We start from the raw sequence: 24,366 nt of genomic DNA on the forward strand, positions 1-24,366 counted from the left end.
TGTTATAAGCAACTCATATGAGAAACCTTTTATTTAAAAAACACTCAGATGTCGATTTCATGTTTAAGTCCCAAGGCACTTAAAAACTTTTTAAGATTATATCAAAGAAGAGTTTCTTTTTCCAGAACACACTAGAATTCTGGCAGTAATAGTTAGAAATGATGAAATCAGAGAGGGACATTTTCTTTGTCTACCTGGGATCCTAGGTCACCAAGCAGAGGTGTCAGAGGATGGATTCATTCATTCATTTACTTCTGCATCCTTCTAAAGAGAAAATGCATATTATGTTGCAAAAGAAAAGAAAAAAAAAAAAAACCAAGGAAAGACAGAAAGAAAAATTATCTTCCAGGGTAGTTCCAACCTGCTTCTCCTACATTTTGAAATCCCATCCAAAAGCCTTTCCTGTCTGAGTACAATGAAGAGCATTGCCCCTTCTGCTTTAGTTCTTTGAGGAAGCAAATATTAGAACTTGTAAGTAATATGAGTATAAATTCTTCTCATGTTTTAAAGTTTCTTCTTTGTAGGTTTAGTTTCTGCTGTGTTTATCTACTTAACTTTCATCCATCTGTCCCTTTGTTCATTCATTCCTTATTCATACAAGCTTTAGAATTTAGTGATTCCTACAGGCTTTTATGGGTTCTTCTTCAAATAAATTTGAGTTACTTTCTTTATAGTTCGAGAATAAGAATCAAAGTGTGGCATACAGCATTTGAAAATATATGTAGGGTGATTATAGTTAATAATAATATATATTTCAAAATACTTGGGAGAATTTTGAATGCTGTCACTGCAAATAAATCATGCTCAAGGTGACAGAAATGCTAATTATGCCATTTGATTATTACATCGTATATATGTCTATTCAGGTATCATACTGTATCCCAAAACTATGTAAAATTACTGTGTGTCAATCAAAAATAAAAGAAAACAACTTTACAAAAACATGGGAAATGGTAGTCTTTGGTTTAATATTATTCAGGCTGAGGCAAATTTTTGTAAAATTAAATGCCTATCAGTACCTTGTCACCTTTTTACTTCTGCAAGTGGGGTGGTTTACACTTCTGAAAGAAAGCCAAAGTAAGAAGCAACCGTGACTGGTGTTTAGGGCTCCTGTTCCTCCTTTTTTTCACAGTAGCTTTCTGTGAAAGCTGCCTTCTTGTTCCCTAGGATCCCGTGAATAATCTTGGAACTTTTAGCAACCTGTACTTTGCTTTCACAGTGCTCCTTACAATGGCTATTAAATGTTTATTTGGCTGATTTTTTATTTAATACCTGTCCATTCCATTTGATCGCATGCTCCTTGGGGCTGGCATGGCCATGTGTTATTTACTGCCTATTCTAGAGCCTATTCCAGTGTGAGGACTCGAATAAATTATCAAAACATTTGAAGTAGCCATTCGAAAGACATTAAATTTTATTTAACCACTGATGAGAAAAAAGTATGTATTTAACCTTTTAAGTTTGTGTGTAATACTGCTTATGCACTGCATATAATTTTCTAAAAATCATAAAGTAGTGAAATGTAGAGAAATTAGAAAAAATACAGTCTTTACTCTTTTTTTAAAAACTGAAGAAACTTTAAGCTAGAGAAATTGTAAAATTAGTTGGAATAGTAAAATCCTTTTCTTAAATAGTGAACTCAACTTGCTACTAAATCTTTTGGATGAATATATATGAAGAGTAGTTAGGCTTCAGTCTTTCCATTTTACTAGTGATTTGATAGATTATAGAAACTCCCTTAGGAGATGTTGTGTTTTCTCATTGTAAAATGTAATTAGCAGATGTTAAAAAAAAAGAGGCTTATTAATCTTACAGGGTATAATCATGGTCGTTTATATGTAAATTCTTTTATGTTCATGGATTGCTTGTCTTTCATTTTAAATAAGCAGGTTAGAAGTCAAATGCCATTACCAATTGGATTAAAATCATTACATTTAAAAAGACTAAAACAGGGCATTTATTATTTTATTTTCCAAAGGGAATTCCAAGTTAATTGGCCTAGTTTTAGGATTGTGATTTTCAAAACTAAAACCAAACCAAAATGTCTTAGTATAGATTTTCAGCCAAAAGTATTTGAAAGCATCAAGTTATAAAGAAGTATTGTGGTATGGCAAACCGAGAATCTTCACAGTCATTTATAAATTTAAAATGTCCAATGATCGATGCTCAGCAATACGGGGCTATTAGGGTCTGTTAATCTCTTCACATTCCTTTCTGCTTTTATTTTGCCTTCTGCTTTCTGGCTGGGAGGCTCCTCTGAGCAGGCAAGGTTGCCAACAGGTTTTCGCGCCTTATGACTCCCAGTGGATTCTGCCGGAGACCTGGTGGGAGTTCTGTCTAAGGGAGAGGTCAGCCTATAATTTCCTTGTGTGTCTGCCAGGAGCTGGCTGTGCCCTTCAGGGAAGTCATTGTCTCTTTCACATCTGTGGTGTTTATGACTCTTATTTTCTGGAGCTGCTCCCTCCTCTGAGCCTTAGAGCTCCCATGTGGTGACTGTCATGTCTGACTCCTACTGGATTACGAGGTTTCCTCTGCCATTCTCAACGCACTGCCCTGCCTTGACAAGAATCCGCTTATGGAGATTCCTTGCATTACTCTAATTCCAGTGTTCCACTTGCTTTTTTATTTTTCTCCAATTCATATCATACCCTTGAAAACAAGGTAAGAAAATGTTCTTTCTTGCATTTCAATAGTTCATCCAAACAAATGACTCTGTAAGTGTAATATATGCTTATGCTTTCGGACATACATTCATTATAAAACATGCTCTTTATGTTTTAAAGAAAGCATCCCTCCTGTGACCCAATCTTTGTATTTTCTGCTGAAATTTCAGGGTCACTAACATCTTTTCTAACAGTGAAAATGAACTGGTCCTGTCACTCCAGTCTCTGGTTGACTTTGTTAGTCATGTAATGTGCCTTTGTGAATAGAGAGATCCTAGTGAAGGATGTGGTCCTCATCCTGGCCCACAATGGCATTAAACTCACGATCTTAACCCTCCTCACATACTCAGCTCTGTTAACTAACGGAGGCTGTTTTGGTGTGAGCATGCATTTAAAGCTTTGCTTAGTTCAAGTGATTTGATATAGGAAGAGGATAAAACTGTCTCTTGTTGTCCATGACCTCCACAGTTTCTTTTTTCAATAGACTCCTCTCCTCTTCTGTTAAGCTCCATCATGTATCAAAAAGCAAAGGCTTGCCTTTTCCTCTAGATCAAATATAGGAACTCAGCTGAGTTGCATATGTCACATTTGGTACTCTTGAACAAGCAGAAAGTCCAATTCTGTCCACTATGTGGGCAGATAGTTTCTGAGCACATCTTGACTTGGGAGGGAGCTCTTCCTCATGGTTTTGTGGACAACTGAGGCAGTCACTCCTTCTTTATTCTATCACTGCTTTACTCTGCATTTCATTTCTCCTCCCCCCTCTCCTTATTCTGTGTTTATGAAGCTAATAGGAGCATAAATGCTCAAGGTAGTGTTGGTAGAAGACGGAATGCTGAATATTTGCATTTAGCTCTGACTACTCATTTAATTTTAGAATATATACACGCTTTCCCACAACCAACTTTTAGTTTTAATACTACAGAGGTGCTAAGTCTGAAAAACTAGAGTTAATGGCTACAGTTACATTTTTCTGATCCTGAATTTCCCAGAAAACATAAATACATCCCAAGGTTGGGTGACTGCCGCTGTTGCTAAGGCCACCACCACTGCAGAAGTGCTCAGGCAAGCTCTACCTCCTGAGGGGAGAGTGTAGCTTCAAGCTGGTCTTTCACTGGAGAAAATCAGTGATGCTATGGAACAGCATGAACAATCTACCCTTCTAGTCTTTTCCACAAAGTTCCATAATCAATAAATGAACAAGGTCGCTTATAGAGATAAGAACAAAAACCTTTCTCGGTGGTAAAAATGTGTGTGATTCTGATTGGAATCCTGCATTCAGATGTAAGCAAGTTTCTTATATTTACTATAGTTCTGAGGGCTTTTTCTGATCTGTGCTTGCCTTACATGAAGTGTCTTGGTTTCCTTGGGAAACAGAACTTACTCCATTCTCAACAGACAAGGTACATTTCAAATTTACTTCCAATATTACAATATGAAAATGCTGGGAAACTTGGAAAAGGTGGCTGAAGTAGATTGTAGCTTTAGTCCATAAAGATCCCCTGCAAGCCAGTAACCTCCAGCCTTACCCCTCAGCATTGTACAGTTAAGAATCAGTGAAGGCAGCTGGAGAGCCACAGTTGAGGAAGGTGTGAGTGTTCTTAGCCCTGTCTAGAACAGTTGTTCTATAGATAAAGATAAGCAAGAAGGAGAAAATGATGAAAACTCTTGCTCAGAGTTCTTCAGTCACTTGCCTATTTTTCTAGAATAAAGCCCAAACTTATTGTCCTGTTTCCTTTTTTTTTTTTTTTTTTTTTGGTCTTTTTCCTTTTTATCGGTACCAGGGATCGAACTCATGACTGCCTGCTTTCAAGGCAGGCGCTTATGCCTCTGAGCTAAATCCCCAACCCCTGTCCTGTTTCCTTTGATCTCGCATGTGACCTTCTGTCCCTTTCATTCGCCTGATCCAATCATGCAGGCTGCCTTTCTTGCTCCCTGACCTGGCCAAGCCCTATTCCTCTTCCAAGGCTTACATATATCATTCCATGTTTTCCCAAGCCCTTCTTGGCCTTTCTCAACCGTTAGTCTCAACTCAAATATCTCCTCAAACAGACCCTCGCTGACCATGTCTTTTCATCCATTAGTACCTCATCACACTGTTTATTTCCTTCTTTACTGTTATTATAGTTTTATTACTTTGTGTATTTTGTTTTCCCTATAAAATGTAGGGATTTTTTATAAGATCTAGTATTTTTATAATAGTAGATCTTAGTCAGTCTAGCTACTGGAATAGTGTGGATTTGAGGAGGATAAGAATGAAAGCAGGAAGAACTCAGGTCTTTATAGGGTTCTCGGTATCACAGTGGCATGGGCTAGGGCATGGTCTTTTGTTCCACCTTTCCTAGGTCACTGACAGAGATGGTAATAGAAGTCTAGAAATTTTTGAATTCTAGTCAGTTAGATAAAGGGAGGAGCACAAAAAAGGCAAAACCTCTCTTTGAGGACACTTTTAGAAGTTATGCTACCAGAAGGAAGGCAGCTAAATAGTCCAAAGTGGTCCAACATCTAGGAAAAGTCAGAGGTTCCATCTAGGAGAAGCAGAGAATAGAGACTGAAAGATATGAATCTCTGCTATCATCAGTTTTAAACACACACACACACACACACACGCACACGCACACGCACACGCACACGCACGCACATGCACACATAAGTAAACTACTTTTTTTTTTTTTTTGGTGCCAGGCATCGAACTCATGACTTCTCGCTTGCCAAGCAGGTGCTTAAGCCACTGAGCTAAATCCCCAGCCCCATAAATTACTTTTAAAATAGAATTTTAGCTTCCTTGATATCTAAGTCAAAATTTTGGCATCTCTTCTTAGAGTCTGTAAGTTCAATATTTACAGAATAGTTAGTTAGGTGTAGATAATAACTAGCTTTATTGATACCTAGGCAAGTAAAGTACCAAATGGTTTCCTGAATGCATGGCTGTCTGTTACCTGAATTGAACAGAATTCACCTTGGACCTGAGGAATAAATATTGTCTTCTCCTCCTACATCATACCTCAAACTTGGACCCCCTTGTGCATTCCCAGAAGATCTGAAGGCCACTTATTTAGCAAACTGTGTGGATTTCAGGCCTCTGTCATCCAGCCAGTTGCTAGAAGAATATGGAAAGGAAGAAGGTAGGCTTCTTCCTCAAGAAGTTGGGGAGGTGGTACTGTTTTGATCATATAGAGAAAAGAAGCCTGGAATGTCAAAGGATACAGGGAAAACTTGTTATAGACTGTTGCCCAATAAATGGAGAGCTCTTATTCCTGGTTTCCCCTCTGTTTGGAGGACAGTAATCAAGGGGTGGAGAGTCTGTTAGGAAGCATTTGTTCTGGAACTCCCAAGAAAGAAGAGGTTGGGAATAGAAATCTTCCACAGACAGAAGTGAGAATATAGAGGGGAAAAATATCAGAAAAGCAGAAGCTAAAGCAACTTTTTAGGGAGAGTATGATGATTAATGTCCGGAGCTGTATAATTAATTGCCTCAAGTATACTTTATTTGTGTAATGGAAATATGGCTTTATTTTAAGCACACATCATATTCTTATGAAACCTCAACACAAAGAAAATGGGAAACGAAGGAAAGCAAAATGACAAGTGCTTTCAAATATGTAATTTGATGCCTTTAGGAACTGAAAGAGAAAGAAAAAGTAAGAGTTAGGTCAGGACAGGAGGAGAGGGAAGTGGACGAAGGAGGACTAAGAGGTTAGGACTGGGATGAGGCTGGGAGCATGGCGGTGACTGTCGTTCTCAGAGGCTGTCATAGCAGGGTATTAGGGTTTTGGCATACTTCAGGTGTAATGGGAGGGAGGTTAAGGAAAGGATTATTCATAAGGCACAGCCACCATTAAAGGAACAACCGTAGCATGCTGAGGTCTTCAGGAGCCAGCAACAGGGAGAGACCTGCAGGAGCAAGTGTATGGATGCTTACTGTAGCCTGGCACAGTATTTGCCTGTGTGTGAGGTCTCTGGTCAAGAGCATCATATCAGTGGAGGAAGAAGCTGAGGAATACATTGTCTGATTCGTTCCCCCCTCCATGACCTGCTGGTGTGTCCCATTTGCCCAGCTCAACTGGAGCCCAGAGGCAAAAGGTCAACATAGCACAGTGGTTGACAGGAACCTCCTAGGACACACTGAAGGGAGGAGAAAGATTGAAAGAGCAAATGGAGAAGAACCTGCAACACAGAGATGCAAGGCAGGAGGCAATATTAAATTTTCAGCCACTGTTTAACTAATGCATTGCCTCTAAACATTCATTGAACACTTTCTCTGTCATGTATGAGGATACTAAACAAATTAACAGAGACCTCGATTGCTTGAGCACTGTAAGTCAACAGACAGTCAAGATTCTAATGTCAGATGGGTAGGTACCTTTGGAGTGAGGAACAGCAAAAGACAGCTCTGTGATAAAACTGGGGGGAGCTTCCCAGGAAGGAGTTGATATTCAAGTGTATAGCAGACTACTAGGTGCAAGACAGCAGAGTCTCACTGTGCAGGGAAGAGTGTGGACAAGGTGCAGGTGCTGTCTGAGTAGGACAGAAGACACCGGGCAGCTGTCTCATGATCACCTGTGTCCAACTGAAGAGTTTGGGTTTTATCTTTAGAATTTGCAGATGGGGGTTAACCAAAGGTTATAGAGGATGTTATTTCTTTCAAAGATAGGAGAACTGATAAAGGATGCTTTCTTAAATTCTTTTCTTTCTTGATATGTTTTCTGTTCCTCTCACTTCTCATGCTACTGCCACCTTTTAATTTTTATTTTTAGTGTGTGCGTGAAACCTCGGGTTTAGGGATTAAGTTAGAGTGGATTTGATGTAGGAAGAAGGAAAAGAAACGTTCTAGGTCTTTAATAAATTCTCCCTTCAGTTGCCAGAAGGGGTTTAATTTGAGGATAGTGAAAATATTGGGGATACTGGCACAGAAATTAAAATGCTTAATAAGCCAATGCCTAGTGGTCCAATGCAATAAAATAAAAAGAAAATATGACTTCGTGATAACTTGAAAAGTTGTCTTGAGATACTATTAGTATACTCTGAAGTGTGTTATTACAGACTGCCACATTAAAAAAAGGAACAAATGAAAATAACTACATATATTCTCCCATTACTTTTTGCACATTGATCTCCAAAGGGGAAATTTTTCAAGTCTTGGGGAGAAAGTCCATTACTGAATTAATCAAACAACCATCTCTGTCTGCACTTTTATTTTATATGCCCTTTACACCTGTTTAATTAATCCTAAACATGATGCTGACTGCTAATTAAACAGCCCTAAAAGTGACTGACTGAAGGTAGTAATTTGAGATAATTAGTTTTGGTTTCAAACACTCAATTTTCACACTTTGTGCTCATTTTTAGAAAGGAGTGGCTCATTATTACAGACAGGATGGGGGTTGTGCAAGGCGTTTTATTGCTGGACTCTGAGTTGCTGTGGAGTGGGAAGAGTATATGTCCAAATAAGACTTATGGCACTGTGGTATAATGCCATAGAATGTTTCTTAGAATGTTCTCCTCCTTCCCTAACATGCACAAATACACATATGTAGACACACACACACACACGCACATGCACACACATAAATAACTCACATTCATGCATACACAGAATTCCTGCTAATGTGGTCAGACTTACAAATCTCTTACATTAGAGCATAGAAATGCACATGGTTTTGATATTTGGAGAGGTTTGACCTTGTAGAGGGAAGATCTCACTGAATCAACCATGATCTCTCTTCCAGGTTCTTTAGAACCAAAGATCAAGGTTTGATGTTTGGCTTGTGATTTGGATGGATGTCTTGTTGAATAGTCATGTACTACAAAGTCACAAAGCCTAATCAGGCCACATGTCTGTCAAGAGAAGTCCAGTGTATCTAGCAAAAGAAATGGACAAGAATAATAAATAAATAAACAAGTTAATGTAGTCTTCAAGAGGAGAACAAAACCAAGAAGAATTTGGGATTGAGTAGGCTGGACTGAGTAGTTCCTGTTATAGCCAATATGGGGAGATGGGCCAATAGTGGTTATACAGAGGTTCAGTTACTCTGGAGAGCTCCTAGCACACTGTTCTGCACCTGAATGCTTCTATTAGTATGTTGTAAAGTTTAGTGTCACTTTCCTGGCCACCTATATAAAGCAGAACTCTGTATACCTAAAAATATTATCCATGTTGAGTACTTTTCAAAGATGGTAAAAGTAGTGTCCAAACCTCCCGACAGATTGGAAATGGTCTGGCCGGGTGATGGCAGTGACCTTTGGATTGTAAGATGTGCTGCTCTGTGCAGGAAGATAGAACTTCCCCATCACTTTGAGCACAGCAAGATCTAATGAAGAATAACGTTGACTGTTTTATGCACAAATTCAGGTCTGCATCTTCAAGAACTCCATCTGAGTTATGATGCATTGGAGTCCATTTGACCTCTGAACTTTTACCCACAGCCTAGCACAATGGCCAAGAAGTGATGTTATGCAAAACTAAGAAGCTCAGCCTCTCAAATTACTGCAAAATGAAATAGAATTGCCAGTTTTGAGAATCTTCTAAAAATTCACCCTGTTTATTGTCATAAAATAATCTCTTTTCCTACAGAAATTATGGTCCAGATTACTTTTCATTATGATTTTGGGTTATGGGCTTGAAAAGATGTTTTTATTAGCAGATACATGATTATTCTCAAATACTTTAAGTGATACTAAATAATTATACCAAAAACAGTGAGAAGATTTGCAAAACTACTTACTTTATAAAAAATACAATCTTAAGTCTTAAATAGTGTCCATATTGAATTTACTCTTAGTCATTGTGTAGTCTTTGTGTCCTAAAGCCAAAGGCAATCTCAGAGGTGACCTTTTCTGATGAATGTATGTTTTATGCCTTTATTTCTCTCATTTCTATGCCATAAAAATCATGTATGGAATAATAAAAGCAAAAATAAATAGCACCAATGTTTACTTTGCCTTCAAAAACACAGGAACCTGAAGCAAAACAAAATGTTTTCTTACTGTTCACAAGTATGTGTATGGAGAGAAGGTGGACCCGTGGATGATTATAAAACACTTCCTAATTAAATTGGTGGTACTTACACCATATTTTGGCTTTAGGCAGATATGTCTATTTCCAGTTACCATTGGCTATTTAGTCTCTTGTAACAGTCTGTCATTCTACAAGATTATCTCATGAGTCGAAATGACCTGTAATTTGTTTTTCAGATACCTCAAATTAGCTATGCATCCACAGCCCCAGAGCTAAGTGATAACACCAGATATGACTTCTTCTCCCGAGTGGTCCCACCTGATTCCTACCAAGCGCAAGCCATGGTGGACATTGTGACAGCCCTGGGATGGAATTATGTGTCGACACTGGCTTCTGAGGGAAACTATGGAGAGAGTGGTGTGGAGGCCTTCACCCAGATCTCAAGGGAGATTGGTGAGCATGTATTTATCAGATGATTGTATTTGGAAGTGAACAACTCCAAACTCTGTCTGATGTGCATAGAATAATTAGGACTATTATAGATGCATGACCTAGGTTGTCCACTCTAGAGGGAAGCTGGATGCATTATAAATGATTTTATTGTTCATAGGTCTATCAAGGTGACTTTTTGGTGCTAATTTAGGAAATAGAGCTCCTAACTCAAACATATTTTGAAGTTGTCTGTTTTGATGAGGGAGTTTGCTGGCACACTGGAGCCACTGTAAATTTGAATAAATGACATACTATTTGATTGTTTTAGATAGAAGTTTACATTAGCAAGTGATTAAATTTAAAAAGACAGTGGAATTTAACATTCAACACTAGAGGGATTAAGACTAGTAATCATCTTAAAGCAAAACTGATGTAAAACCCAAAGCTATGCTAAAGCAATATTCTTATTGTTATATTTGACTCTTTGCTTTATTATTCTTGCCTGAAACTCAGAAGCTTGCAGTAGGATGAAGGGAAAAATGTAAAAACTTGGTTAAAGTGCTGATGAGCTCAGTCCTAGGCTTCATTCAAAGTGCTTATTCAAATCTTTGTAGACATTTTACCAATGTGTATGTTTACCCATGAGATTTTAAGTCCATTTCTCTACTTAAAAAAAATAGAGCAAAATAAAACAAAACCAAAACAATTAAGAGCACAAGTCATAATGTTAATTAGTCCATAATGTTTCTTTGTGGATGAAAGAAAAGACATCTTAAGCACTATTATTCTTGCTAAGAATGAATAAATTTTTCTAGAAGGACAATGACAGTGTGGTATGGAAAGATTAAAGTATCCATTGGTTGTTTTCCCACAGTTTTGCATGTAAAGGAAGAACTATGTTGATCAATTTATTGCTTATTTGGAGAATTCAGTTTAGGAATGACAGTGATTTAAAGTTACTAAAATAAGCTTTTCATTTGGAAAACTTGTGGATGGCTGTGTTTTGTTCTTCCATACACATAAAACATAGGACTTTATTATGCATAATATTTTGCGTGTTAGACATTTGTTCTACAGCTGTGCTGTTGCAGAAACTGTAGAAAATGCATGATCTTGTTGGACAGATTGGGTTAATTGATTTAATTGAACAACTGCTCACACCTGCTGTAAATGTCCATGATGCCATAATCATTGCTCTTTGGAATTTTAAATTACATCAACATTGCTATACAAATGATTCAAAACATTCAAATGAACTTTAAATTACATTATTTTCTTGGATTAAAATCTCAAATTTATCCTTAGAGCAAATGTCTACCCAGATTGAAAAAAAAAGTGGATTCTGGAAGCAAGGTTAATGCATTATGTAAGCAGCTGATGTCAATTTTTGACTGACCTGATCAACACAAGAAAGAAACTGATAGAGTATGTATTGGAATAACTTTCCTGCAGTGACCCTAGGTGTTCTATAATGTCAGGACACATTTTGTGTACATGAAACAGATTATTGTGAAAAATTCAATGCAGGAAATAATTTGTCATTTGTGAAATATGATAAAATGCATTGTTCTCTGATAGAGTACAATTGTATTCTTTGGGTTAACAAGAAATACTTAGTTTTCACTTTTTTAGGGACAGCAGTATACTTAGGTAATGCTGTCAAACAAATCAGATGGTGCCATTCATTATTCCTGTTTCTGTCTTAGTCATTAGTATGGGAGAAAATAATTTTAGTGCCTTGTGTTTGCTCCTGATTACAGCCATATATTTTTTCTGTTTTGAGTCTCTCAGTATTCTCTGCCTTGATTGGCTGTCCATTCTATTTCAGTTTTCACTTTTCTGGGGAATGGAGGAGGGATGGATTGTCAATTAATATGCGGAATACTGAAAAGGCCAAATTAGTACCACACTAGAGTATGTCATAGAATATATTAAATATCAAAATCATCTTTCATTTTAATGACAAAGATTTTATCTAGAACAAAAATAGCTGAAAATTAAACCTTTTACATGACAATGATATTGATGGAAATAGCAGATGGTGGCAACTTAACCCATTCTGGAGTTATCTGATGACTCTAATGAAAATTCATTACTTTATAATGTTTGCTGCTTTTACTACAACACCGAAGACATCTCTGTCATTATGTTAGTATGTGTTTTTAAATGCCTTAGTATATTGATGAGAAAGAGATGTATAAATTCATTTTTGGATTGTCTGCCTACTATTAAAATTATATATTTTCTTAGCTCTTATAAATACATTTTTCCGTATTCTCTTCTGGATTTTTCTGTTTAGAAACACTAATTACTAAGACATTTCAGTGTAAGTTGATGCATCTTAGGTCTTACCTCTGGTTAATGCAGTCAGATCACAATGGAATGATAATGAAATGAAAACCTACTTAGTGATAAACTGCTTGTCCAGTCTGATAAGAATTTTTTTCATATTAACAAAATCTGAGAGAGAAGTTTCTTAGTGAATCTTGGAGAAAGAATTTATGAGTGAATGATAGCTATGAATAGAGGGCAGAAACTGCTATCCTCTAGGCAAGGTCCCTGCCAAAAAGAAGAGGAGATACTTGATAAAATAAATACAAAGAGCCCCCAACATCCTTCATGCTACAGTGTCACCCCAAGGCATCCCTTGGCTATACTCTTCTCACTGGAAAAGCCAAAAAATACATATCTGAGATCAACAAATAGCATACTTTGGAAAATATTAGTATAGTGATGCATAAAAAGCAAAATTGGAAGGCTTGATTTCAACACATAACTGAGCATTTGAAATCAGAGGGCAGTTTTTAAAATTCTTAACTTTTTAGCCAATTCAAGAAACTGGTGAGGAGTAGGGGTTCTATCAGGATCCATACTTCATATTGTATGTAAGTGAGAGATGGAGCCACTACAGTATCTGTCTTGGTCTGAATAGGGCTGTGATTATAGATATAGAAGAGACAGACTTGAGAGACATTTCTAAGTCATGTCTGTATCTATAGAACTTAGTAACTAAATGTAGAACTTGAGAGTAATAAATTAATGTTGACTTTAATTCTATATCTGGATGACTAGCAGAAGGCAGGTAGCATGTACAGAAAAAAGTAATGTGGAAGGATTGATTTGGAGTGGGAAGCATAAATTTGGTCACGAGCACACCGAGCTGCAGGCACCAGCACACATCTTTGTAGAGAACAGCGCAGAGCACTGGTCTAGAGGTGAGCATGAACTGAGACATAGATTGAGAGCTTGTTCTCATAAAATTGATAGATGAGGAGTGGTGCTTGCTGAGGTAGACATATGGTGTGAGAAGCAAAGGAGGCTAAGGACAGACTCTTGGGAAGAAGCTTCAACATAAAGGATGGGGATAATGTCCTACATGCAGCACTGAAAGGTGAAGAATGGAGTAGAGTTTTCTCACCTATTAGGTTTTTCATCATGGTGGGGGGGGTCTCTCAATCACCTTTGAAGGTTTCCGTTATGGGAAGTGGTTGAATGAATTCCTTAGGAAAAATTCAAAGACTTTGAGCAATTTTCTTCATAAAGAAACAGGAACTTTGGCCAGAGGGCATAACTAAATGTATGCCATATGGTTATAGAGAGCCAAGTAATGTCCTTGAGAGAGGGTATTTTAGTTTCCTGGGGCTACAAATCTGATTGGCTTACAAAATACATTTTTTTCCCTTTAGAGTTCTGGATGCTAGACATCTGAAATGAAGGATCAGCAGCAGGACTATGCTACTTTGCTGCTTGCTGTCTCTGTTATCACATGACTTTGCCTTCCTTGTTGTGTCTCTTTATCATTTCTTTTTCTAAGGATGCGGTCATACTTAAAAGACCCATCTTACTCCAGTGTGACACATTTTAAGCAATTACATTTGTAATGACTGTTTCCAAATGGTCACATTCTGAGGTCCTGAGGTTAGAATTTCAAAATATCTTTTTAGGAAACAATTCAACTCACAGCAGGGTAATCATGAAGCAATCAGGGGACAGCTTCCAGGGACAGGGAGGGGCAACAATTTAGTAACAAGGATAAGAGGGAAACGAAGTAGATAGAATTTGATTAATAGAGATATACGTAATATAACCAGTTTAGATGCTCCTTTTGGAGTGTCTGGAATTCTACTCTTCCAGTCTTTACTGCTTATGTGTATGGAGTGATGTAATGGATAATTCAGGGTTCAAGACTGGGGTAGGTATTGGCATTGTAAAGTTTGCCTGGTCCAGGCTTCACGGTGTTCAAGAATTTCTCTATACAATTACCCTAGGCAATATGAGTGTGAACTGGCTCCTCAGATGCCCTGCTCTGTAAAAGTCCAAAGGCTGCTCTTTGGTAATGGAAAATTATGAACATCCAAAGAGTCACTTCTAGCTGAATTTATTTTTATTTCTCCTTTGGTCTCTTTTGACTTCAGGGAAGGAAATACTGTAGTTGCTAAGACTTATTCATCACTCATGTTATACACCCTCACTTGTTAGGACCATGGTCCTCTATTTGTCTTGTTTTAATTATTCAGCATAATGTTTCATTGATGTTGTAATAAAAGGTTTGATGATATTCTCTTGTGCTTTTCCATCATAAGCTATGGGGGTTGTAGCTTGTGACTCAATAAATGACTTCTTTGAGTCTTTGACAGGCTCTTTCACTCCTTTGTCTTACCTTATTACACTATTTTAAAAGCAAGACAGAATAATAAATGTTAATGCTATCACTAGCATTATAAGGGGCAAGGCAGCTAAAGCTTTATCTTTGAAGATAAAAGGAACTCGTGAAAGGATGATATCTTTTCATTGTGGATCTGCACAGTATGGCGACATACCTCCTTTAATCAATAATCATGTTTATGAATGGCTTATTGAAGATGACAGGCCTTCAAGTCGTCATCACATGCATTACAGGGGCAGAATAAACCCGAATCTGTCAAATCTTTCAGGAAATGTGACTTTTCCCCATAAATTTGCAGATGCTGCAAACTTCTGACTATTGTTTGACATGTATTCAGAATCTTAAAATCTCAGTGCGGGAAGGGACCATAGATGTGACTGGATTGACAGATTCTGTTTGAAATGTTAATGTAATTAATTAAATCAATTCATTTTGTATGTAATTGATGGACATTTATACAAGCATTTGATTTATTTTTGGTGAGAGTCAAGCAATAAAATAAAGAAAATACCATTTTTTAGTGTATATAACTGAGAACTACCATCTGATTTTAGTTTTAAACTTAGAATGCCTTTAAAAGACAGCATTTTCCTCTTGGGATATAAGCAAGAACCATATTTCTATTAACTGAAATAGATTCGCTTTAAAATTAAAACAAAGTATTTTCAATGACAGAAAAAAAAAGAATACATAAAGAACAGTTTTTCCCCTCAGATGTTCATTGCTTTGGAAAAATGACTTCCAGCAGGAAAAAATCAATTTGACAAAAGTATTAATGTTGTAAAATGCTATGAATGAAAAGAAACATTTTAATTCAATTGAAAATTTTACTTTATACTCCTACAGCTGAGTTCTATTGATAACACACATTTCAAGTTGCAAATCATATTTAATTAATATTAACACTAGGTAATTGGCAAGAATAACTTCAAAGGAGGCTGAGGAAATTGCAAATTGGAACTGCAGGTGCAGCAATACTGCAGAAGCTTAGTTTAGAAGGATTCAAAGAAAGTGTATACGATTTTAACAATTACTGCAGAACCTGATCAAATAGTGTCATTTCAAAGCTGTTCTTCACTCCAGCTTTTCCTAATATTTAGAGCTTAGGAACTGCCAAGCAGCAACAGCAGCTGTTAATGTGAAGTAGCAAATAGCATTCAAGTAAATACTTTAAAGCTTATTATTCAAATGCTGTAGTAAGTCTTCAGTAAACGATGGCTGTTGCATGGAGTTGTACTTCTTCAAATTCTTTTCTTTAAATATGAAACTTTGCTAATGATCTTCTCTGAGGATCAGTTTTCTTGTCTGGAAGATGGGACTCTGCACTCAGTGATTATCAAGTGATACAATACTTATGAATCTTTTTAATAAACTCCTATGTGTTTTTAGTATCAGGTACTATTCGTGAAAGGAATGAGAATAATACAAATTGTTTTCGCTGAAGACATGACAAATTTGTATATTGTTATAAAGGTGGGAGAGATGGTTGACTGGTTACAGGGTATTTGAACTGGCAGAGATGGCTTTTCTTGACCTAATTACCTTCAAACTTGGCCATATCTGACAGTTCTGCCTAAAGGGGAGGATTTTGAGTGAGCCGCAACCCTCTCTTCACTAGTTCACCACAACCTCACAGGTGTCTTGTCATGGTTAGCTGTTGATTATTACTTATTACATCACTTGATAGTTTTCTTTGTATCTGACCAGGGATGAGATTTTTAGTACAGGCTTGGGGTAACTTATCTCACTTCTAGCAATGGGTTCCTGTAAGTCCTCATGGTACTTGTAGTACCACTCACTACTCTGATCATAATGCCATTTTTTTTCTGTGGATCTATTCTATTCATTTGTGTTTTTCTCAGTGGAAGGACCACTGAGTGTCAGTAGAGACACTAGTATATAACAAGTGATTCATGAATGTCTACTGGATGGCTATTGCCACTAGATTTGTGGTTTTGCTGGTCACATGCTTTCTCTAGCTCTAGGAGCGGGAATCCAGAAGTGTTTCCAACAATGTCTTGTTTTTGCAGGGTTAATCTATTACCTATAAAGGAAACTTCTAGACATCTATCTATTAAGCTGCACAGGATTCAACATTTTTTTTTTTTGCTTGCAGTTGCCAAGGTCTATAATTTACAGGTTCTTCCAAACTCTAATCTCTTAGCCAAATACTACTTGGTAGTGGTTAGGAACCTCTCGCTGGTCAGGCTTGAATTCCAGTTCTGTCATATTAGTAGTGGACCTTGGATATTAATCATGTTGTGCCCAGATTTCCTCATTTGTAGAATGGAGATAGCAGCTTTGTAGGAATTAAGTGAGATCACGTGTAGTATTGAGTGACTTTAGTAAGCATTCAACAGTTGTCTCTTTCATGTTATGTTAGAAGCCCAGCCTTATTAGTGTGTGGCCTAGAAATGGTCTTCATTCCCTGAGCCTGTATTCAGTTTGCTCAATGAGTAGAAGGCAGAACTTCTAATGTGGACTGATGCTAGTATTTTTTCTTAGCATTACTAATATATTACCCAGGATAGTGCTGGCATGTAGTTGAATACATGAATTAATTTAATACTGTCAGTCTTGCCTCATTTAATCTGCCTGTTCTTTCATTTTGAAACTTCAAATATTAATTTATTCAGCCAGTATTTACAGTGCATCCTCCATGTATCAGGCCATATTTGTATAGCTTTTGAGGATACAGAGATGAATTATGGCCTGTGTTTTCTATCAGGTGACTGTGTATCAGAGATGCCAACAAAGAATTACAGATTAATGTGTCCATTTTCCATAATGGAATCACCACTTAAATAGCATTGCCTAAGGACACTGGGCCCAAGGGAGAGCATCCTTTAGTTCAATATATAAAGGAATCTGATGTGAGGCCATGGGGGTGATAGCTGATGAATCCAAAGCTCAAAGGGTGTTTACAGTATGATGTGAGTTAGATTGATCTTGATAATTTCAGCAGAAAGAGCTTTCTAAGGAAAAAAGCAGCACAAAATTGAATGTAGAATATTACTACAACTTTGTAAAGTAGTAAATGTTTGTGAAATGTTACTAAGTGTAAAATGTAAACGGTGCTTGACAATTACTATTTTTTTGTCTACTAATGATTACTTAGCGGATCCCACCTCTAGACCATCCTTGTGTGTCCTGTCCCCAAAAGTTCAGCCATTTTTTCCATAGTTATGAACATCAATTCTGGTAGCAGTGGTTTTGATTTTTCCTTGTTCCTGAGAGTGAGCCAGCAATGGTAGTTTGTCTCCAGCCTCAATCCATAAATTTCCAGGGTTTGAAATGGTTTTGCCATTATGGACATATGATCAGGAAGGGCACTGAGTCCCTCTCTGGTACTGTGAACTAAAAGTGTTGTCTTACCTAAACTCATATATTCCAGATTCTTATGGAAGGATCTGGCCCCAGATGTTGGTCTCTTAGGTTTGAACCATGACACACCACTATCCTTGACAACTTCCAATTGATTGGGTGGAAGGGTCTGGTCATCTATTTGTATTCTCATATGGCTGCTAAGGTCTGACTGCATGAAACCACTGAGCATAGCCATGTACTGTCCCCTACTATACACTGGAGATTTGATTCTATCTAGTTGTTGTCTTTACATTTTTTGTGTCCATTTAATATCATTTTCATAAATAGGACACTATGAATGAATAATATGAATTTTCTAGAATAACATAGTTCAGTTTCAGAGGATAATTTGAATCTCTCTCCATCAGGGAGTCCTGTTTAAAAGCTAAAAAAGAGCCAAGATCTGTCAAGACAAAAATGTGATCCCTGTTACAAGTTATTTTTTTGCTACATAACTTTCATTAGTAACTGCATTATTTGCACTAGTTTCCTAAGGCTGCTATAACAAAGTACCATAGGTTGGGTAGCTTAAACAACATAAATATACTGGGTCATGGACCTGAAGGCTTGAAGCACAAGGTCAAGGTACAAGCACAGTTTGTTTTTTCCTACAGGCTGCAGTGAAGAATCTCTTGCATACCTCTATCTTAGTGGTGTTTTTCTGGCAATCTTTGTCATTCCTTGATGTGTGAGCTCCCTTATTTGTGTGTCCATATGTGTGCACATATGCCTGTGTCCAAATTTCTCTCTATTTAGGAGAACACCAGTCGTATTGGATTAGAGATGCAGCCCACTCCTATGTGACTTCATATTAATTAAATTAATCAAATATACAATGATCCTGTTTCCAAATAAGGTAACATTCTGAAGTACTATGGATTAAGACTTCAGTATAAGAATGAGGGATGGGGGTACACAACTCAATTCATAATACGACCTGAAGGATTCAGGGTTCTATTGTAATTAGAATCATATTTGAACTGAGTCCTCATTTTAATGGTCTTTTGGATGGAGTTTTGGCCTCTGAGTCTCTGGTTTCACTTGTGAGATTAACTTCCAAAATCAAGTGAGCTGGCCCCCTGTCACTTCGTTTTCGGCAGATCATCCTTGTACATCTCAGAACTGAATACCCAGGTCATGACAAGAAATATGCTTTCCCCATGCTTAGCCCCAAGGAAATCACATTCTTTTATTTTCCTTTCTAAAAGCATTCTGTTTGGAAACCCAAAACTAGATAAGAGCTTTAAGGTGCAATCTGTGCTTTACTGTGTTGATAGAAGCACATAATATAAAAACACCCTTCTACAGGAATGAAGCAACATCAAAATCCATTTATGTCATTTTTATAGACTTAAAAGACTTGGTCTGAGAATTAGGAGTGTGTTTTGCCAGTTTACTTCATAACTTCTCAACTAAGAAACAATTATAGTTTCTTTAAAAATAAATGGTTGAGGAATAATAAAATCAGAAGGATGTAAGATGAATAGTTGATTGAAATTGGTGCCTGTGTTTTCACAGGTCATTGGCAAAACCTGGACTCTGTTCTCCGGCACCTGCATATTTGACAGATACTGGGCTCATTTTTTGCTTCTTTCACTGCTACCTGACCAAAGCCTTTTCATGATTCTCTAGGGGCCCCTCAGGGGAAGGCCAGAGAAAGAGAGAAAGTAAACCTCAAGTCAGCACATTTTGTTTCTTGTTAACAGCTCTGGGAAGCAGCATGGTCAGGAAAAGAATTTCAAGTAATGATTTAAACATATTTTCTGCAGTTGTAGCAGTGAGGAAAAAAATAATACTTCTTGTAGCAGCTCAGACACGCGCTCGGCTGTGGTGCACATACCATGTGACCCTGGGGTCACATTTGCATCGTGTGTCACGGCTAGCATGCACATAATGGGCTATTAAGGGAAAGAGGGATGTTCAGAGTACATCACCACTCTTTTATATTTGATATCATGGAGGGCAGTCACTGTGTTCGCCTTCAAAATATTATTTGATGTTATTGCCAGAGGGAATCCTATGTTAGATGGAACTATTTGTGAGAGATGATGTGACGCTTCATTCAACAACTATGTGAGCTCCTACTATGTGGTGTTGGGGATTTGTTTAAAGGGCGGTGGTATAAAACCTACTTGGTTCGTGATCTCATGAGGTTCCCAGCCAGCCATACTGTCTTTATTTGTCTCGTATCCATCTGGTCTTATATCTCTTGTGGAAACTGGGCTTATGTCTGCAGAGTGAGGTGCTTTAGGCTGATGGTCCATGAAAAGGCTGAGAGGACCCGTATGTGTCACAGGCACAGCTTGATCTGTTGGGTGTTGCTGAGATACTGAAGTCCAATTACATTGACCATGGTGTGCTGGAAAGAAGAGTACGCATTTGAAGGAAAATTATGTGTGTGTGTTTATGTAGGTGCTCACATGCCAGGATGGTCCTGGACTGATGAAGGGCATGGGCCAGCTTATCGAGTGCAGGTGTTTGAGATCAACATGCAGGGAGGGTAAAGAATTATTTTCAGACATGCAGAGCATAGATCGGAGATTATGGTCCTAGTGATGACCTGAACCTTCTGCCATGTGGCATGAGATTCACCTTCATTACCTCTCCACCTGGAATGCCTGCCTGTCCTCTGTGTTGGTTTGATTAACATTTCCTCATTCTTCTGTTCCTGGTTCCTCATTATTCTGCTCCAAGAAGCCTTCACTGATCTCCATTCCCTTCCCTTCCCAGTTAAGATTTTCTTCCTTGTGTTCTGTCATATGAAAACTAATCCTGACTTAGATAAAGAAATACTTTATTCAGAAGAAACTGTTGCAATAGAGAGAGTGCTACAATCTCAGACATATGAAGGCATCACGAAAATAAAAAAGAAATGGCTTTTGATTTATGGATTAGGTAGAGATAAGCAAAAGTTTAGTTAAAAGTGTTAAAGGGAAGTTTGGGAATGACCAATGGGATCTGACAGAACAATTTCCTTTTGAAGTCAACTGATTCTCAGGGGAAGAAAATAAGGTGGATATATTCTAGTTTTCAGTGCTTGCTCAGATTTAAGGGAGGCAAAGTTCAGAGTCTTGTAGGAAGGAGAAAATATTAACTGAAAAGTCTGTTCAGGCCAGGTAGAAGGTGAGAAGTGGGCCTGTCACCCCTTGGTCTGTTCCTGTGGTACCATGCAAATATCCCACTTCTTATTTCCCTTTTATATCTTTCTTCAGAGATGGAGAGCATACCCTTTATTTTGGTATAGTATGTAATTACAGAATATAGAAGATGCGCTAAAGAATTATTGTTGAATGAGTGAATAAATGGACACACAATGTATCCTGGGGACAGGACATCAAGAAGCAGATGGCTTGGAAAAATGGCTGGGGCAGGCCAGGAGCACATATGAGAGAATTCTGTAGCAGAGGTGGGATGCTCACCCGACGGTGAGCATCATGTCCTGCTGCTAACACTTGGGAGACATGGACTATGGAGCCATGACTGAGTCTACAATAGGAAGGCATATGGGAGGGAGTGAGAACCAGGAAACCAGATTTCAGGGCCAGACTTTAGTCTGGAAACAGAAGCAGTCGCTTAAGTAGATGGCAGCAAGTTCAACACCCAGATTGCTAAAATTGATTCTGAGAACCAAAACCAGATGGAGGATCTACAGTTCTGATAGAAAAAAAACTGAGTTAAGGATCAGAGCTCTGCTGTGTCTGTCAGATAAGTGGATGCAAAACTTAGGAAGAAGATTAATATATTGGATGTATTACTTCTCTTGCAAATGGCTTTGAGCATTTCAGGTGTATAAATTTGTGACATGATTATTGAACAGAATATCTCCTAAGCTCCTGATATTTGAAGTCATGACTCCAGGTACTTGGAGACTTGCTTGCTTATCTTTCCTTTAGTATACCCTTGATGCTTATATGAAGTTTCAAGAACTATTCTTGGTCTCAGGATCCTAGAGGCTTAGAATCTAGTGATAAGACTGATATTGTTTAAAAAATGATAATAATGATAAACTGTGTATCATTAAGAAAGAAATGAATGATTATGGTTCATTTTAGAGACATATAGGAAAACCTAACAGCTTGAAGGCAAAAAGAATGGAGCATATGAGGTAAGTAGTCAATAATTTAATCATCTACAGCCAGGTAGGTAGGCCATGCCTAGAAGTGTGTATTTTGTCATGCAATGGGCAGGCTTTGAGATGGTCTGGAAAAAAACAGGATATGCTTGAGTCTTTAAGAAGATTATGTAAAGAAACTAGATTATAAGGACAATACGGAGGCAGAAGATAAATTGGAGATTTATCCCAGGTCTAAGCAGATATTAAAGTTGGATTGTGTTAGAATGAGCATAATGGCAGAAGTATGTGAGTTGGCATCAGCATAAGAAGAAGCAAGGTGCCACATGACTGAGGTCATCACTTGATATTAAGGTGATGTACACCCTTGATATAAAACTGCTTTAAGACATCTTGGCCAATATTAAGGCATGTCCTTGAACCTTTACCCTGAGTTGCATGTGTCCAGGTTGACTGTATGCTTCCCTGAATGGATGACTCAGGAGTAGGACATCTGTTAAATTATTTGCTGGCAAAATTTTACTCTAACTGTAATTTAGTGGAAAAAAGCCAAAAAAATGAACTGTCCCTCCCCCCAGGTTGTTATTACTTTTTTTTTTTCAGTAAAATTCACCTAGAAAGCTTAATTTCTATTTTTCCTAGGTATCAAGAGGATCTGGAATTTAGGGTGTTCTTAGTTCTAAATATTTTCCCCTTAACTTATATTGCTTGGTGCTGTTTTTACTCTCTCATGTTACTGTTTCATTTTAAGACTCATTAATCATTATGCAGTTTTCTGGACATTTTTGTGCTCTCTTAAAACAGAGCTGATTCTAGAAACACTCCTCAGTCCATCTAATGTCATAGATGTGAGTAACTTGATGTTTTTCTTTGTAGAAATTAGGCTTAGTGCATCTTTCATTTAAAATATGTAAAACTATGATTTGACAATTATAATTATAAATCTCAATATGAGCCACATTTTATTAAATGTGAATTATTTCTTGACCAGAGTTCCAGAAAGCTTCAGAAGAAGATGGTGAAGTCTGTGTTTCTCCCTTTCTTTATCAACTTGTCCCTAAACCTAAAATATTCCTTAGAAAATTCCTTGAAAGGAAACAGAACTGATACTTATTAGTGCTTGCATTACATGTACCATCTAATTATTTACCATGAGACAGACTTTATCTGTATTTTTCAGAGAGAAAAAAACAAAGTTAAAAACAGTACAATAACAGCTCAATATAGTAAGTTGCAGTATAATATATTCTGTGACTCCAATGTGCATGTTTTTTTTTTTTTTAACTACCTTTCATTCTTTCTCTTTTGGGGCTGCAAATTTTGGTTTGTCATGTGTGCCACCCTTGTCTGGTCAAGCTGCAGGAAAGACAAAGAGACAATACTTTTAATGCAACCTTATTTCATAATGTGTTCCTTCTTTCCCTGTTCACTTATTGCATCCTCGTGCTACAAATTGTGGCCCGAGCGTTTTCTGATATGGCTGGGTTGAGCCCCTTCCATCTGCTGGAAGTGCTGCATCCACGACATCTTCCTGGACTGACTTTTTTTCTTAGGATTTAGTGTCAGTGATACTTCGGAGTAAAGCCATCCTAGGTTTTTCTCAGTAGTTTTGGTTGAGCTCTTTGTAATCCCAACACTTCATGCATGTCTTTAGCAAGGAAAGCATTTGTTTCACTGTCTTAGGACGCAAACTTAAACCAGTGCTGAGATTTTGGGTTCAGAGACTGAAAAATACTTGATGTCAGTCTGTCTTCATAAGAGCTTTGCTTCACCTTTTAATATGAAGTTGACAGGAATGTGTCTTGATCCAGCTTTCATTTTGGTTTCAGGTGCATAGGCTCTATTTATTGTTATTATTATTTTTACCATGTTTCTTGCAAGCTTAGCATCTGTATCAGTTTCCTAGAGCTGCCTTAACAAATTGCCATATGAATGGCTTAAAACCACAGAAATTTATTCTCCCACAATTAGGGAGCCAAATGTTCAAAACCAAGGTGTTGGGAAGGCTGGCTCCTTAGAGAGGATCTGGGGGAGAAATTATTCCTTGTCTTTCTTCCTAGCTTTTGGTGACTGCCAACGATTCTTGGCATTCTTTGGCTTGCAGCTGCATAGCTCCAATCTCTGCCTCAATTGTTACATCACTTTTCTCTCTGTGTATTTGTATCTTCTTCTTTTATGTCCCTTATAAGAATTACTGTCTTTGGATTCG

General features: G+C 37.6%; 1 protein-coding gene across 4 annotated transcripts in view; it reads left to right on the forward strand.

Moving 5' to 3' along the window:
* The window catches only part of Grm8 (glutamate metabotropic receptor 8), a 783,619-nt gene that overhangs the window by 131,819 nt on the left and 627,434 nt on the right, over positions 1–24,366 (forward strand). For all 4 annotated transcript variants that reach the window (XM_063241274.1, XM_003475159.5, XM_063241281.1 and 1 more), the window contains exon 3: positions 9,858–10,074. In XM_063241274.1, coding sequence (XP_063097344.1) covers positions 9,858–10,074 — 217 coding nt within the window. The remainder of the gene's footprint in view (positions 1–9,857; positions 10,075–24,366) is intronic.

This window comes from Cavia porcellus, unplaced genomic scaffold (genome assembly GCF_034190915.1).
Source record: "Cavia porcellus strain 051 isolate PalLab524CR breed Dunkin Hartley unplaced genomic scaffold, mCavPor4.1 scaffold_2, whole genome shotgun sequence".
Taxonomy (NCBI): Eukaryota; Metazoa; Chordata; class Mammalia; order Rodentia; family Caviidae; genus Cavia; species Cavia porcellus.